The following is a 16912-nucleotide window of genomic DNA, read 5'->3' on the forward strand; positions in this document are numbered from 1 at the left end:
TGCTTGTTCCTGATGTTTAAATGACCCTTTAACGTTTTGGGTGTCAAATATAGACAGCAGCCTCAGGCAACTGGAGGCAACACAGGGAGCATTCACCTGTTACAGAGACACAAGGCAATATCTTTCCAAAGCCCCCTAAGGAAAGTGTGCACCAAACGTATTCAGCTTATATAGACATAATGTTGTTGTTTTCTTTCTTTTACTCATTCATTTGTCCTCTGGGTTCCAGAGCTGGACAGGCCCGGAAAAGCTGCTGGCGCTGGATGAGTTGATCGACAGCTGTGAGCCTACACAAGTCAAGCACATGATGCAGGTGATCGAGCCACAGTTTCAGCGAGACTTCATCTCCCTGCTACCCAAAGAGGTGAGTTCCCAAGCCCTCTCTCCAGTTTCAGAATCACCTTTTTCCAGTACAGCACCTCTTTTCCTCTTCATTCTTCTCACCTTTTGGCCTGAGATCATATGGTAATCCATTCTGGTAGTTTTTGAATAAACGTGGCTATAACTGTGTATGTGCCTTTTATCCAATCCTGACAACTTACCCAACACATATGAACCATAGTCGATAACTTCTCGTGACAAATTCTTCAAAAAACCAAGAGCCAATCTCACACTGATAAAAACTTCTTCTTCTGATGTGTGTTGCCTAGAGAGAGATGTGTGGACAGAAAGAAGGGGAACATTAGGGTGCAGAAAGACTGCAGAATCTCACAACTCTTGAGATAATGTGTTTTCACATGGCAACCGAAAGAAAGGTGCAAGATCTCACCTCCATTTTTGCACCTATGCTGTTGTTCCCTCCGATTCCTTTTGATAATCCTGCCCGTCATTTCTGCCTAAAGTGCCGTAAATACATTGAGGTCGGCTGTGAAGTATTTTTTAGTATATTAAGGCTTGGGGCTACGCTATAGATGATGTTGAAATGGAAAAACAAAAAAGTGCCGAGGAAGCAATTGTCGTTTCTCATCTATAAAATTGTGTCAGGAAATTCCTCTGTGGCAAATCTACAGGGGTCGGACAAAAGGCCCTTAATGAATGTCTAATACCCAAGTTCTTTGAAGAACAAGAGGCGATAAGTTAGTGTCCTCTGTAGTCTGCCCTCCGGGACTTGGCAAAAAGTTAAAGCAATCAAACTAAAATACAAAGACGAAAACAGAATTAAAGGATGCAGCCGTGTCAGTATAAGTGTGCCCTGTTAGTAATGTTGTTAATGTCTGGGCCTGCTTCTAAGTTATTCTTTTGCATAAGCGGGTCATTTCAGGAGTGTGATCAGTCTGTTCAGACTGTGATCATCATATCAGCATGCTCACCATTGCGAACATCTCAACAAGTGCAATGAATCAAAATTGAGCATTAAGGCTTGCTGTCTGAACGTAGCCATAATTATCAGACAGGCATATGACTTTATCCTGGTATTCATTATCCCCCCTCGGAATTTGTTCAACAGTGCGTATAGTATTTTTAAATTTCCCCTATCATATCACTCTGAATTAACATTAATCCAACAACACAGCTCCACTCACGGCATAACAATCTTTATCTATGAAATGATGCTCTACAGCCATAGACCTAGACTTCAGCTTGAATATACCATTACCACAGCATTTAAATAAAATGATGTGTCTCTCTTTCAATGTAGTTAAAGGTGGAAAAAAACAACAAACCATAGTACTTTTTTTAGCACCCAGGGGCTCAGGTTTTGTGCTTATAGCTTCAGGTTTGTATGCCGGCTTTGGCTTTGCAAATGGAAGCCTTGGCATTAATATCAATATTGTTCTATTAAAGCTGGATTAGAGATGTTCATTCACTCTGTGGTAATTACGTATGAGACTATGGTGTAGTTTAATGGTAATTACTAACTATCCTGTGTATTTCATCTCTGCCATTGAGAATTACATAATCCTTCATTCATAGTCATTGATCAGGATGTTTATTGTAGTGTTGTGTTTTTCCATGTCGTTCCTTTTTTTGCTTGTGAGGTTTACTCCCCCCCTAAGAACATGCTCTTATGTTGTATCTGTACCAAATTAGTACCAAAATAGTTTAGTTTTAAACATTTTTTATTCTTTTTTTTTATCCCTCACATTCCTTGTCCTTGTCTTTCAACAGCTGGCTTTGTATGTGCTGTCATTCCTGGAACCGAAGGACCTCCTCCAAGCAGCCCAGACGTGTCGCTACTGGCGCATCCTGGCAGACGACAACCTGCTGTGGAGGGAGAAATGCAGAGAGGAGGGTGAGTGTTAGATTTGTGCAAAAGACACAACAGTGACAGCCAACAGTGTGCGAGCAGTCCCTGGCACCTGGACACCCGACTTACGAATGCTGGTGCCTACACACCAAACTTGTAAAGCCGGTATATATGCTGATTACACTGTGCGTTTTCATCAGTTTGTCAGCCCAAGGAAGAACAACACCACATCGTCATCACCATTTGCGTCGGATGGTATAAACACTGTTGTGTGCATAGTGTACAGTGTTTTACATTACACTTTCAGTTGAAAGAACATCAGAACCTTTTGTTCCACCTTGAAGAATCATTTAGGAAGAATTGTCGACAGTAGTGTCAGTTTAACAAAAAGTGCCTCAAAATATGGTTAAAACTATAAAAGTTCATATTAAATATACAGTATTTACTAATTAAAACGGGCCATTATGAATCGTCTGTGCATTCTCCTCAGCCTGTAGTGTTATTGACTTCCTACCGTCTCTCACCAGGCATTGATGAGCCTCTGCCCCTCAAGAAGAGGAAAATCGTCAGCCCCTGGAAGAGCGCCTACATCAGGCAACACAGGATAGACACTAACTGGAGAAGAGGGGACCTCAAATCGCCGAAGGTAACTTTTTCCATTCTCAACAGGTTGGCTGCAATAAGGCTTAGGCCAGCAGATAGTAAGCTCTTAGAGGTGTGATATCAGATGGCTTTGAGTTTGAGAAAACCCAATTGTTCCATAAGATTGAGTTGATTGGACGTCAGCCAATGGTTAGGTTTGACCGGGAACACGGGATGGCTTTATTATCTCGGTCTTTCAAACTGAAGACTCCATTTGTCTCTTGCCTGTACAGAATTTCCCAATAAAGCACAACTCACAAGATGGTATGAATCCATAATAATGGGCCTTTTGGGCTTTTGCTGGTATTGAAGTGGCGGCAGGCTCTTATCAACTGCCACTGATGTAAATGTGGTTACTGTGCTCTTCATACGCCTTTGCATATGCAACTTGCACCGTCATTTGCTGAGCTAGCAGTGCTGTGACCCAGTATTATCCAGCAGAGATAACACACACCCACACACCAAGAATTCTGTACGTCGGCAGGACTAAATTACATTTTCCTGTCATCTTTTTACTCTGATGTGGACATCACCAGAGACATACCATTATACACCTCAGTTCTTGCCATTTCCTTTGTCAGTCCACATCTACCATCATGTCTCTCCCTTCTTCCCTGTCCTTATTGTGACACTCTTTATCCGTCTGATCTCACAGGTGCTGAAAGGTCATGATGACCACGTTATTACCTGCCTCCAGTTCTGTGGCAACCGTATTGTTAGTGGCTCTGATGACAACACGCTTAAGGTCTGGTCAGCTGTCACGGGAAAGGTAAGAGTTAACTGCCTCTCTTTCTCTTGGGTGTGTGTGTGTGTGTGTCCTACCCTTAATGATGTGCTTCACAACTGCATGTTTGGCCCGACTGTACTGATGGACGTTAATGGGCTGTAAACATGCTCCTCTTCTAAGAGCCTCCAGTTCATTAAACTTCATGAATTTTTCAGTCATATCGATCGGGATTGGAAGAGGCAGCTATTTACATTATTGTATGTCTTGTTCTTGCAATTGTGGTTTGCTACATGTGGTACATTCATGCATATGTAAAAATGTTAACAGTTGCCTTGGTGTTCACTTAGCGCCCCACAACCTGGTTGTTAATGAGTGTTCACAGTAACAGTGGCACCTAAACATCTTATGGAGACTCCATTTTATCCTCTGTTCTCACCCCTTTCATTTAGCCATTTTGCAGAGGAAATAGTCTCCACCCAGCACGTCTGTAAGCAGTATTAGTATTCTTAACTGAGGCCGGTGCAAGCTGAACCGCAAGCCTTGTGGTGCAGCTCTGGCCTGTGTTTTAGAAAGTAAAGGCTGATTCGACTGGGATGTTCAATGGTGATTCAAAGATTGCAGTAAAACACCTTGTCCACGTAATATAGTGTCATTCGACTGATTTTTGATTGCAAAATAAATGAGAAGAGATTGGTTCTGCGCAGCTGTGATCATTCGACTCAATCCCAAAAAAAGCTGAAGAAAGAGGCATTGACTCTTTGTGGACACGCTGCAGTATGTTGTGTTTTTCTTACAGACACAATAGCTTGCTTTTCATCGCTGCATAGACTCCCTCCAACAAATAAGCTTGGCATCCAGCTAAGCAGTGATTACACGCCTATCAGTCACTGTATTTGCCGATCTGAACAGATCTTGCCAAGGTCATCCAAAAGGCATAGAGCACAAATTGTCTCTCCCTTCACCAAAGAGTAATATCTGGATGACACGTTGTTGAGTTTAAGCCGCAGTGGCTCCATCCGGGTGATGTAAGTCAGAACATCCGTCTGCACTGAGTCATAGCACCAGAAGGTTCAACTGCTTTAGTGATACAACCCTGCATGCAGGCGGACATCACAGATATACTGCGTTCAAGCTTCCTGCAATAATGATCTGCCTCACAACTGTTTGCATTAACAGGAATCATAACTTGAAGAGGAGATGTCCCTGACTTTCTATATTCCTCTGTGGAGTTTTATCTCCCTTGCTTTGCCTCCTCACAGGAGATGAATGGCAAATTGAGCCTAGTCAACCCTTTTGTATGATATGGCTGTCCATGCCTGAGAAACAAAAATACAATACGATTACCAACATCCGCAACCGCCCGCTCTAATCTGAACATTTTTATAGCCTTAGCTGAAGAAGATGATTGTTGCATTTTCCTCACTGGCTGTCCTTTCCTGTGAGATGCATGCTTTTAAAGTGGCTACCAGTAATTGTTGAATAGCCAAGATGGCAGGAAATATCTACGTCATAGCTTCCTCTTTAAATTGATTTGTTTGACCTTGGTGCCGCAGTTATCTTGTCAGTATTCTCATCCACATCCTCTGGTCAACCCCTCCCCATCTTCAGTGATAGCCACAGCTTGGCCACTTATATCAGACTATACCTTTCTCACAAATGTATTGATGAAAGATAACGTTTAGTGCAGACGAGTCAGTAATTTAAAGATTCTCCTTTCGACGTCTGCTGAAATGGGAATCATTCGTCCTGCGGTGGTTCTGTCTCATTCACGCAATCCCCTACATCGGCGGAAAAGATTGTGTGTTTGTATTGGGATCATTTATCAGGCAAACTGGTGCTGCAAATCAGTAATCAGTTGAAGCGAGAGCAAATTGGCTTATACTCCTGCTCTCTGTGATCAGATATTAGTTGTCTCCTTTGATTCAGGAGAAAGATCCAAAATGCTCCTCTGATTGGCTGAACTGTAGGAAGAGGATTCAAATTGGCTAAATGGGAAACGAAATTGGTCGTCGCAGTAGACAAATTGTGCCAAAGGTAGAAAAAAAAAAAGAAGTGAACACTTTTTCTCTTCCACATGTGCTGTCCTTCCTCAGTAAACTTGCCGGTAGATTTTATTCTCATGGGACAGTCTAGTGGCAGTGTTGCAATGTCCTAATGTTGTTCTCCTCTCACACCAGTCTAAAGTCATCCCTGAATTATGCATTACATCAGAGATTTCATTAGAGATCGAATAAACACAAATGTTGAGGTCTGTGGAAATTCCGCGGAGGCTCCTTCATGCGGTGCGGTACTGCAGTCCAGAGAAAACCCCGAAGGCTGATTTCGCTTCGTAAATATTTGAAGGCATTGTGTTTACCTGGTAGATCCTCGCCTTAGCATGTCCTTGGACTTCACACAAAGACGTCAATCTCCCGTCCGCACACACAGGCACCCACACAGCATTCATTGCTTCAAAGGTGGCTGCCTAGTGTTTAACAGAGCAGCACATGTCCTTGGTTGAGGCCTGTCAACAGCAGTCTCAGCTGTCAGGCGCATCTAAGATGGCAGGACCGTGAACTACTATAATATCCACATAGGGAAGCTCAGCCAGTTGCCCGCTGCATGGATACCCAGTGTACGTCTAACACACCACGATTACAAATCAACAGCTTGAGCAACATGCATAATAAGTTTCAGGTCGTCATGCTATGTTTGTGTCTTGAATAATGATGTCCTGACGCCCCACTTGTAATTCTCCATCTTAAAATCAGTGTGACATAACCCGGCCTTAGATGGTTGTGCAAAGCAATTCCTCCACACGCCTATTGTTAGCTCTGTTCATCTCATTCTTCCTTGTGAGCGTCCAGTGAATGTGGTGTTCAATACACAAGGAAATGACAGTATGTAACTTATTTCATGAGAAAGAGCTCCATGAGTGTATTTAATATTCTCCCACCGTGTTTTAAATGAGATGTTGAAATGAAAATATAATGAAACCGTAAAGCATTGTATGAAATAGTTGGGTTCTAAAACGTCCTTCTCATGTTCATTAAATAATGGTAATCTTCTCTTCGCTGGCAAGGAGTCTTTATTTTTTTCAGCGCAGACATATAAAGAAGCCCAAGTCCAACATTCCACATATTTAGTCTTCCCACACCGTGGTTGGAGAGGCTTTGCTCACGTTCTGATTCTTTTTCTTGGATTGTCAACCACCGCATGCTGAGAACACGATAACTAAATTATTATATAATTGCATGTGAATTATGAAAGCAAATGCTTTATTGTAACACAATCGTCCATCAGACGATTTAGGATCTCAGACCAACTGTGGTCATCCCATATTTTCTGACTTTACTCAATTCCTACTGAAATAAACAAAAGTGAATTTTGCTCAGATGTTACTGTTAGGGTGTTGTGGAAAGGATCGGGGTGATCAAAGAAGAGACGCCTTCACCCCTGTGGTGAGGTCGGGCCTGAGGTCGTGCCCCAGTGGCCCACACTTAATGAAGTGATTCTCTTTATCTCAGGGCAGAGGAGGTGACAACAGGCAGCAGTTTCATCTTCCTTTTTCACTCACAGCTGTAAAACCTCTGGCCCCTGCACTGCCATTCACAGTTGAGCAGCTTATCAGCTGCAGTCAGGGGGTCACATGTTGGACATGTCAGCGACACGCTTCACTCTGAACCTGGCATCACTGCTGCCTTCACCACTGTCTACTTCCCCGCCTTGCTCTTGTTTCCAAAGAATCGTAATTTAATGCTTTTAGGGCAATTAAATTGGGACAAATGAGACAAATCGCAGAGGTGCAAATTTACTTGATCACCAAGATTTCGATAACTGTTGTAATCAATAGCTAATCTACCATCTCTAATGAGGATGAATGCGCACTGCTCTTCACTGAAGACAGTTGTCAACACCGTCTGCAGAAAGAATGAACAGGCCTCTCTTTTTCTACAGATAAGTATCAGCAATTATAAAAGCTTGCAAAAGGTCTCAAAGCTGTTTTGTCTCAGAGACGTAGGTATAGAATGACTGAGCATGCTGTACCCTAAAAGGTCACAGAATTTTCATTTTAACTGTCACTCTTTTCTTTTTTTTTTCCCCCCACATAAAGTAAATGGACCATACACTGTGTACTGATGAAGAACAATCCTGTCTTTTCTGCAGTGTCTGCGAACGTTGGTGGGCCACACAGGGGGCGTGTGGTCATCCCAGATGCGAGACAACATTATTATCAGCGGCTCCACTGATCGTACACTCAAGGTCTGGAACGCAGAGACAGGAGAATGTATCCACACCCTTTATGGGCATACCTCAACAGTGCGCTGCATGCATCTACACGAGAAAAGGTATGGGACGCTCTCATCCCTAAACATGTACAGCATGTATTTGTAAGTACTTACTGACATACAAAAAAGTCAACTTGCTAAATAATGTCCTAACATTCCTCTTACGTCATCTTGAATTAACAGCGATCCAATCAAGCAAAAGAGCAGCCGTACTTCTTCATACTGTTATGTAGAAAGAGTGCATGTGGTCTCATAGTGATTAAATGGACCCTGTGAGCCTCCTTAAGTGATCTGTTGCTCACTCATTCAGTCAGTACTACACTCTAGAGACTCAAAGTGCTCTTTTTGCCCAAGGGTGCATCCAAGGTTTTCTGTAGTATTTGATTACTCACTCAGCGGAAATAAACTCTGAGGTACAGACTCGCTGTGTGTAAAATGTTGGCGAGTTCGATCTATGTACTACCATGATTTAAGTTATGAATCAAGAAAATGATTGTATGTCGTTTGTATATTTCTAATCCTAGACACATATGAAAGTATTTGTTCACAACGCCTAAAAACACCTTGGCCTCTATTGGAGTGGTTGTAGTCCTGTAGAAATCAGGTTTTCTCAAATTTACTAATGTGTTCTTTCCTCTGCGTCCCCCCTTTTTTTTGTCTAAATCAATATGCAGTCTTCTATTAGTCTCCCTGATGTAATGTGTACCGGTAATACATCTTTTCCTTTCCTGTGTGGCACTGCTCAAGGGCCAGAGGGTTTTTGCATTCAAGTGTAAGCACGAGTATAACACTGAAGGTTATTCATTGCCAGACGAGGTAAAAAAAAAAAATCAAAAACCTGCTTTGTTATCCTTTGCAACTGTCGTTCTCTGAGTGAGGGGTAATCAAATCTTAAATTTAATCGTGTAAAATATATGACTTGAGGGAGCCGTTCTGTCTGTGGGAAAGTACAGCTCAACATAAAAAGTTCATAACAGTCTGGAGTGTTTGGCACAAAGAATACAGCGAACAGTCAAACGGCACACCTTGCTCTGTAAATTAAACCAACCAGCTTTTGTTGTCTATTAAAACGTAATCCTCTGCTGCCGTACGTTTGGAATTAAAGCACCTGACTCACTCAGTATGTTAACGCGCTCTTTCAAACTTCCATTATACTGCGATGAGGCAATGCATCAGCTTTTTCAGACGTCATGTATGAACCTTAATGCCACTGAAATTATCGATCGAATCGAATATAGATTGAGTGCATTTCCTCACTGGGCAGAATAACATCAAACTTGGTTTACATTACACTGTTGAATCTGCGACATTTTGCCTTTAATCTCAGTTTAGGCAAATACCTTTTGAGTACTGAGTGTAAATGAACTGAATGCCTTTTGTGTGTCTTTCCTTAGGGTGGTCAGTGGCTCTCGTGACGCCACACTGCGCGTGTGGGACATTGAGACAGGCCAGTGTTTACATGTCCTCATGGGCCACGTGGCTGCAGTGCGCTGTGTCCAGTACGATGGGCGACGGGTAGTCAGTGGTGCCTACGACTTCATGGTTAAAGTCTGGGATCCTGAGACAGAGACTTGCCTCCATACACTGCAGGGCCACACCAACAGAGTCTACTCGTTACAGGTGAGCAGCCATATACACACACACCACTACACTAAGTAGAGCATCTATGCGTCCGCATCTATCTGGCATTTACTGATTAGCACAAGCCCCCACAAGATAAAAGATATATCTGGATTTTTTGGGTTCACACTGTGGAACACTATTTGCATATATTATCTGGTGTAAATCATCCAGTGTTAACAGGTATTTTACACAACATTAAAATATTCTCCACCTCTTACATTCAGACTGTTGCCTTTCCAACCTGACAGACACAAAGCTGTAAACAGCCGCTCTGTATCGATTGCAATAATGTCTTCTTCTTCTTCCTGCAAATGTTTTTGTAGAGATCTGTTATATTGTAATGCAGCCCATAAATAGACGTGTGTGTGTGCGCTGCCTGAAAAACAAGTTCCCCTGTGTCCTCTAAGATGTCCTCTCACCCATTCTGTGTGATGACAGTGCACTTTAGTTGGTATCATCCTCCCACAGGCGACTTTGCTGCACTGATGGATGGTTCTTGCACAATATTGTATTGTTGGCCTTTTTTAAGTATTGGTGTTCTACTATTTGGTACAGAAAAAAGGTTTCATAGATCGATATGATTCATTGCTTTTTGTGACATTTTCAACATCTTCAACTGCCGACTTGTTTTTAAGGAGGTAAGAATTGAGTGATGAAAAATCACTTCAGTTTGTCTAAATTTCAAACTGTCATCAATTCTGCTCTTCTTTTCTTTTCTTTGTCTGCCGTTGTCTGCTCTTTAAGGCACGGTGGAGCTCGGGGGGAAAAGAAGAGTTGTACTTGTATTTGACACGTTAGTAAGATGGCAGCAGCAGAGAAGAGAAAACCAGCGTCAGACACTTATCATGCTTCACTGAAGTCACCCATATGGAAATGGTTTACTTTCCCTGTCAAATATTATATCTAGGAAATGCACAGTATCTGCAAGAATACAACAATTAATAGAAGTCTTGTGTTAAAGAGTTCACACAACTCACATGCTGTCACAGTGAACTATAAACAAGTTCACAAATCGTATCGACTTTGGTCATACCCATGCCTCTAACTATTTTAAACGCAAAACTGCCAGGCAATTCAAAATCAGGAGCTCACTCCCCTTAAAAAAAACCTGGGTTGTCAACTCACAAGAGCATTGTCATTCTAACATAAGCTCCTACAAATAAACTATAAACTGTAAACCCTTGATGCTCTGTTTTCCAGTTCGATGGGATTCATGTGGTGAGCGGTTCACTGGACACATCTATAAGGGTCTGGGATGTGGAGACGGGCAACTGCATCCACACGCTGACGGGGCATCAGTCCCTCACCAGCGGCATGGAGCTGAAGGACAACATCTTGGTTTCGGGCAACGCAGACTCCACTGTCAAGATCTGGGACATCAAGACTGGCCAGTGCCTGCAGACATTGCAGGGTGAGTCTGTGATACCGTTGTAAATAATGCAAAAGCAGAGAACTTTACAAAGCACTGCCCTTGAGCCACAGAAGGCATAGAAGTAGCCTTAGAATAATAAGTTAAATAATAACATTTAAACACAGACTGTCAAATGTGTTGCCATAGATGTGTTCAGTCAATTCACATAGCGCAAGGATTATTATATATTGAAACAAACTCCCAACAGTGATTCCACCTCCCAAATGGCTGAAAATACAACCTGGGGTCCAGACTGGTCCTCTTTAAAGTAGGTTTGAATAACAGGACTGCTGCCGCACTGGAAGATGGGAATACTCACTGAATAGCAACAGGGCCCCACCCCAAAAATGCCCTCATTAGCCAACTGCAACCCTGCCTGCTGGTCCCTACAGTCACTGCACACACACCCACAGAACAAAGGGATGCCCCAGTGAGAGTATGAAGGCAGCGAGGGTAAACCTATAGGGGGGTAGGGAGCGTGTCTTTGGCATGAAGACGGGGATGACCCAGGGTACAGCTGGTCCACGGTTAAGAGACGAGGGCTGTGGAATTTTGTAGGTCGTGTAATTGGGTCAGTGGACAATTCCTTCTCTTCATTAGTGTGTTTTGATTAGACAATAGAGCGACAACAGGACTCTCAGTGTTACTGGAATGCTGCTCTAGGTAACGATGGAGCCAGGCTGCTTTGTTGTTGTGGTGGTAGAGAGAGAGCGAGGGGGGGGGGGGGGTTTAGAGCTGCAGTGATGTTGGGGGTTGGTGTGGAACAGTGATGTATGCACGAAATACACTCCAATACGTCTGAAGTAATCCACGAAAATGTGTTTGTGGTGAGATTTTAACAAAAAGTCACATTTTCTCATATGCATAATGAAAGTAGAAATAAATTAGATATGTCTGTTGTGGTGTGGCGGCTCCAGCAACCTTTGTAAAAGCAGTTTATTTGCCAGCACTTGGATCTGTGCTCGTCTGTGTCGCTCTAATTGATTTAATTCAGATATATTTTTCAAGCCTTCAGGGTAAAAACTTAAGTCAGTGTACACGTGCAGCTACAAATGTATTCAGCTGCAGCCGCCGTCTTCTTCACTTCAGCTCTGCCAGCTGCCGGCACACAAACACCATCATCACGCTTCTGCTGTGCCAGCTGTAGGTGCAGCGAAGCTCTGTAGCCACGGTGACAGTGACAGGTCTCTGCCCCGGCGTGTTCCTGCAGCCCGTCCTCTGCCAGCTGCAGGGAACCTCACTGGTGTCTTATTGTTGTTTGGAGTCCTGCATTCAAAGCTGTCCTTTATGACGAATTGAGATTTATTTACCCTTCCACTTCCTGATCCTGATCCCTCCTGCCTCTTCACCTAACTCTCCGTTCTCTCTTTGCTTCGTCCAGGTCCCCACAAGCACCAGAGCGCCGTGACGTGCCTGCAGTTCAACAAGAACTTTGTCATCACCAGCTCGGACGACGGCACAGTTAAGCTGTGGGACCTGAAAACTGGCGAGTTTATCCGTAACGTGGTGACTCTGGAGAGTGGCGGCAGCGGTGGTGTGGTGTGGCGCATTCGAGCCTCCAACACCAAGCTGGTGTGCGCAGTGGGCAGCCGCAATGGCACCGAGGAGACCAAGCTACTGGTGCTGGACTTTGATGTGGACATGAAGTGAGGAGGGGGAGGGTGAGACGGTGAAAAGCGGAGAAGAAGGCACGGAGAGGGAAATGGGAGACGAGGCACCCGGAAAAACCAGAGGGCCAAAGCCCAGAACTCTTCACCCCAACTCACAAGAGCTCCTTTCTCGAATTCCGACCACCATCACCACACCATCAGTATGTTCCCCCTTCCCCCTTTGGGCAAACGTCACCGTCAAAAAGCCACCGACCCCGCCCGTTTGTCCAGCCCCCGCTTTCGATCCCCTACCACCATTACCAGGTGACGTCAGAGGGAACCGGGCTGGAAAAGGGGGGGTGCGCGGGAGGCCTGACCGGTCCATCCCTCCATTCTCTGGGAGAAGGAAAAGAGGAGGAGGACGAGTCGACGACTGATCCGCAGAGGAGACGACCGTACTCTTTCGAAGTGAAGCTCCACGACCCCCCCCTCCCCTCCCACCCCTCACCACCGACCCCCCCCCCCATCCTCCCCCCCCACCCGTTCGGTTTGGGGGGGCGGCTTCACGCAGAGACTTGTTCGCTCAAGCCTGACAGATTTTGAGATGTATAGAGAGATATTATTTTTAAAAGCAAACCCCACCCCCGCCCATGCGTGCCCACAAACACACGTATACACTCAAAACAAACAGCCAACCAGAGAAAAAAAAACAAACAAACAAACACTGAGGGATGAGAGATGACATGAGGAACGTGGAGAGGTGAATGTGGTGAATTCCCGCGCACAGTCGAAACTTAATGAGCTGCTTGACGTAGAGGGGAGAATGTGGCGGCTGCGGTGGGGAGGGGGGAGTCGATTGGCTGCCAGGCGTGGAAGGTTCCATTAGTAATCGGCCCCTTTTCTGTCCCTCTAGTTCCGTTCTTATTGTTCTCCACTCTCGGGTTCCGTCGTTTTGATTTCTTTGCAGTATCGCACACAAACACAACTGTGAATTTCAACACCGTTTGAACGTTTGGTTTATCATATGAAAGGGGGTTCCCTCTTTCCTAGTTTTGTTTTTTCTTTCCTCACCGTTGCCAACAGCAACAAATCCCAGTATTAGAACCCGCTCTGTTTAGGTTTGCTGTCCTCGTCCCACTGCAAGGTTTGAGTTTCTTTTTTTTATTTTGCTCTTTTTTTTGGAGTTGTTTGTTCTTCCTTTTCCCGCTCTCCACATGGGTGTGGAGCGCCGTCTCCACTAGAAACACAAATGCTGTCCAGAATTTTTCAGTCTAGCTGGGGTGGTTCTTCAATGCCGGTGCTGCGATGAGAGGACGTAAAGGTTCTTTAGTCTAAGCGCTGTGGAATATCGCCCCCGCCCCCTCCCCTCCTCCCCCCGTACCATTTTCCCCAGTGGCCAAACTGTATTTATGCTGCTAGACGAATGAAAAAAGAAAAAAAAAAAAAAAAAAAAAGAGATGGAACTTTTACTTGCTGTGACGTTTTAGTCCCAGGCGAAATTCCAAATTGAACTCTATATGTTTGGACTTTTAACACAGAAAAACCTGACGTAAGGCGACAAACGATAACATCCAACTTCTTTTTTTTGTTTGTTTTTGCCACTGAAACTTGAGCCAAACGTGCCTCCACGAGGCTGAGAGGAGGGAGTGTGTCCGACAGATACTGGCGGGGATTGTCTGCAGAGAGGAAACCAAGGGGATGTACACTGTACACTGATGTGCGAGTGTGTGTTTGTGTGTGTGTGTGCGCGTGTGCATGAGTGTGAGTGTGAGTGTTAGCGTGTTAGTGGGCAAAGTGTAAACACATTCCTTGGGACAAAGCTCGTTCAGCCTGTTCTTTAGGGAAATGTACAAATGCTGTGCAGACTGGCAAAAACAAAAAGGAAAAAAACTAGCAAATGTATTGTAAGACGTGAATGACAGGACTGTCCATACCCGTGTGTGATTGTGGTTCCATTCAAAGACGTGTGTGTGAAGCAACAACAGTGGACGCCATCACAAACATAAAACTGACAGGTAGGCCCTGCCAGGAGTCTTAGTGTTATGAGTATTAACGTGTGTTGCAGTAAAATCACTGGGGCGGCTGCTCGACGGCGGTAGCAGTCTCACGGATCGTCAGTGGGAAAAATAAAAACACGAGGCAACAAAGTGAACCGAACCATTGTAGCCAAATGTATCGTCTCAATCTCCAAGAGTCACAACTCAAAGCTGAACTGTGAAAGTGGTATGACACTGTATATTAAAAAAGAAAAAAGAAACAATCTTGCTCTATCTCCTCTATCTCCTCTCGTTGTTTTCTCACTTAATTTATGGTCTGGTTTGTGAAATCAGATTTTGTTGCAGGTGTTTGTTTTATTTCTTTCAGTTCATGTAAACTGCCTGGCAAAAAAGAAAAACGGACAGAAAAAAAACCTTAAAGGGATTGTGTATTTGTTTGATTCACTTAGAATTTTATTTTCTTATAACTTAAGTGCAATAAAATGTGGGTTTTTCTTTTTTCATTTCAAGCATATCAGTTGTCTGTTTTTGTTACCTGTGTGAAGGCATCATATGTTCAATAAAGCAAAATATTTGGTTTATTACATCCATGGGGAAATGGCTTTGAGCTGTCATGTCAGGCTGAGGTCGCTATTCATTCTTTCCCTCTCCCTCGTTTACACACAGCACTCATTTCCCAACAGCACCAGTGCAGCAACAGTAGGAAGGATTCCCTGACGGTCTGGTGTTACGATAGAGTCGGACATCTCGGAGGCAAAAATGGGATTGCTGCGCTGAAATATCCAGATTACAGGCGTTTCCTAGTTTGTCCTAAAGGGCTTCTTCACTTCCAGCTAGTTTGCACTTTGACCTCTGTAGCAGCTGTGAATGACTTTGCACACCCCTACACAAACGGCAACAATGGAGTGGATCATCCATCAAAATCCACGCAAAACCCCATCATGAATCTACTCCAGTAGTGTCAAACACTTGCTGCTCTACACCTCCGTTTGCCAAGAGTATGTCCAGTTTTGACCTCTTTAGAAAGACGGATAGTGAGACAGATAGCGATGAAAGATGGAAGCCAGGTAGTCCAGTGGAGTTACACGGCCACAGATTGTTTGCAATGGTTCTTACAAAATGACTATAGAGCTGAACTGTTGACATATACTTCAACATTAAAAGCTTCATGATTTAGGATTTACTGCAGGAGGGCTGTTACATGAAGTTGTGCAGGTGTACTTTTATAAACTGGTAACTGATCTCTTTAAATGCCGCATGAGGAAAACAATCTGATTCACTTCAGAAGTATCTTTTCAGTCATCTATACAAGGTTGCCGTGGCTGTGTGATGAACTCTCTTAGAACTCTCTTTAGAAATGTGTGGTATATTCAGACTTATCTGTCATGAGGCTACGGTGCACTGTATAGGCAATTACACGCACACACACACACACACACACACACATATGCACAGAGTCTCTGCTGTGCTTTGGATTCCCTTCTGCCTGTTGCCTAGTGATGGCTCCTCTCGTCCCTTTTGCTCTTGCACCATAATGGCATAGCGAGGAAGCAGTCGAGGCTGTACATCCTCACATGAATGGACGTGTTGGGGAGTTTCCACTTTGGTAACCACGGTTACTGTGTGTCTGTTTGTTCCCCGGGCTGCGCTCTTGTGTGTGTGTGTGTGTGTGTGCAAACAGCAGCTCTTGTCACACTGATCATGAAACGGAGAATTATTGTGCGGCCCTTTAAATGCTATATCATGTCTCTGATGTTAATGTTCAAACGAGTAAATCATCCTTTTTGAACTCCTTTAGGATGAAATGGAGCACACACTGTAAGGAACAGGTTTCTCTGGAGGAGAGGACACTGATGTATATCCGTAGGCAGTCCTTTAATGAACTTAATTTTAGGATGTGATGAATCATCTCATTCCCCGGTTAGGTTATTGGCCATTTATCTACTTTACACTTATTGCCTGGATCACGCTGCAGTCCCTCTTGATAAATGAACACCCCTCTCCTCTCCACACTCCATGTCCGCACCGACTCATCCAGCAAGCAACGCGGCACAGACGTGGACGTGAAGGATGGGAGACAGTGAGCCAAAAAAGGGGGAGAAGAAAACAGAATGTGACGGGATGGGAAGCGTTTATTTAAGAGGTGGAGAGAGTCATGTTGAAGGGTTCGGATGGTGAGATAAAAGAGTGGGGTAGTTGTATTTATCCCTCTTATCTCTTTGCTCTGTAATCCTGCCCTGGAGCACCATGGCTCTTCTCATTGCCTGGATTTCCTTAAAGAGCTGCGGCATTAGCAGCGGTAGCGTTTCACATCTCATCTTAATCCTATTTTCGACCTTTGTCGTCACTCAACAGCTGATAAAGGAGCACCTAATGGGCATGAGCCGCCGTGGAGTGGATGATGCTGAATGGCCTCACTGTATCATTGATCTGTGCACACACACACACACACACACACTGGGCACTT

At 44.1% G+C, this 16912-nt stretch overlaps 1 protein-coding gene across 1 annotated transcript in view; it reads left to right on the forward strand.

The window, feature by feature from the left end:
• fbxw7 (F-box and WD repeat domain containing 7) overlaps positions 1–14957 on the forward strand; it is a 79317-nt gene extending 64360 nt beyond the window's left edge. Inside the window, exons 7-14 of the mRNA XM_076147953.1 lie at positions 230–364; positions 2110–2233; positions 2716–2834; positions 3486–3599; positions 7704–7885; positions 9220–9445; positions 10649–10859; positions 12241–14957. Of these exons, the coding sequence (XP_076004068.1) occupies positions 230–364; positions 2110–2233; positions 2716–2834; positions 3486–3599; positions 7704–7885; positions 9220–9445; positions 10649–10859; positions 12241–12509 (1380 nt within the window). The 3' untranslated portion in view covers positions 12510–14957. The remainder of the gene's footprint in view (positions 1–229; positions 365–2109; positions 2234–2715; positions 2835–3485; positions 3600–7703; positions 7886–9219; positions 9446–10648; positions 10860–12240) is intronic.
• Positions 14958–16912: the final 1955 nt, after the last annotated feature.

This window comes from Genypterus blacodes, unplaced genomic scaffold (genome assembly GCF_046128005.1).
Source record: "Genypterus blacodes isolate CSIRO-AG114 ecotype Tasmania unplaced genomic scaffold, CSIRO-AGI_Gbla_v1 ptg000039l_1, whole genome shotgun sequence".
NCBI lineage: Eukaryota > Metazoa > Chordata > Actinopteri > Ophidiiformes > Ophidiidae > Genypterus > Genypterus blacodes.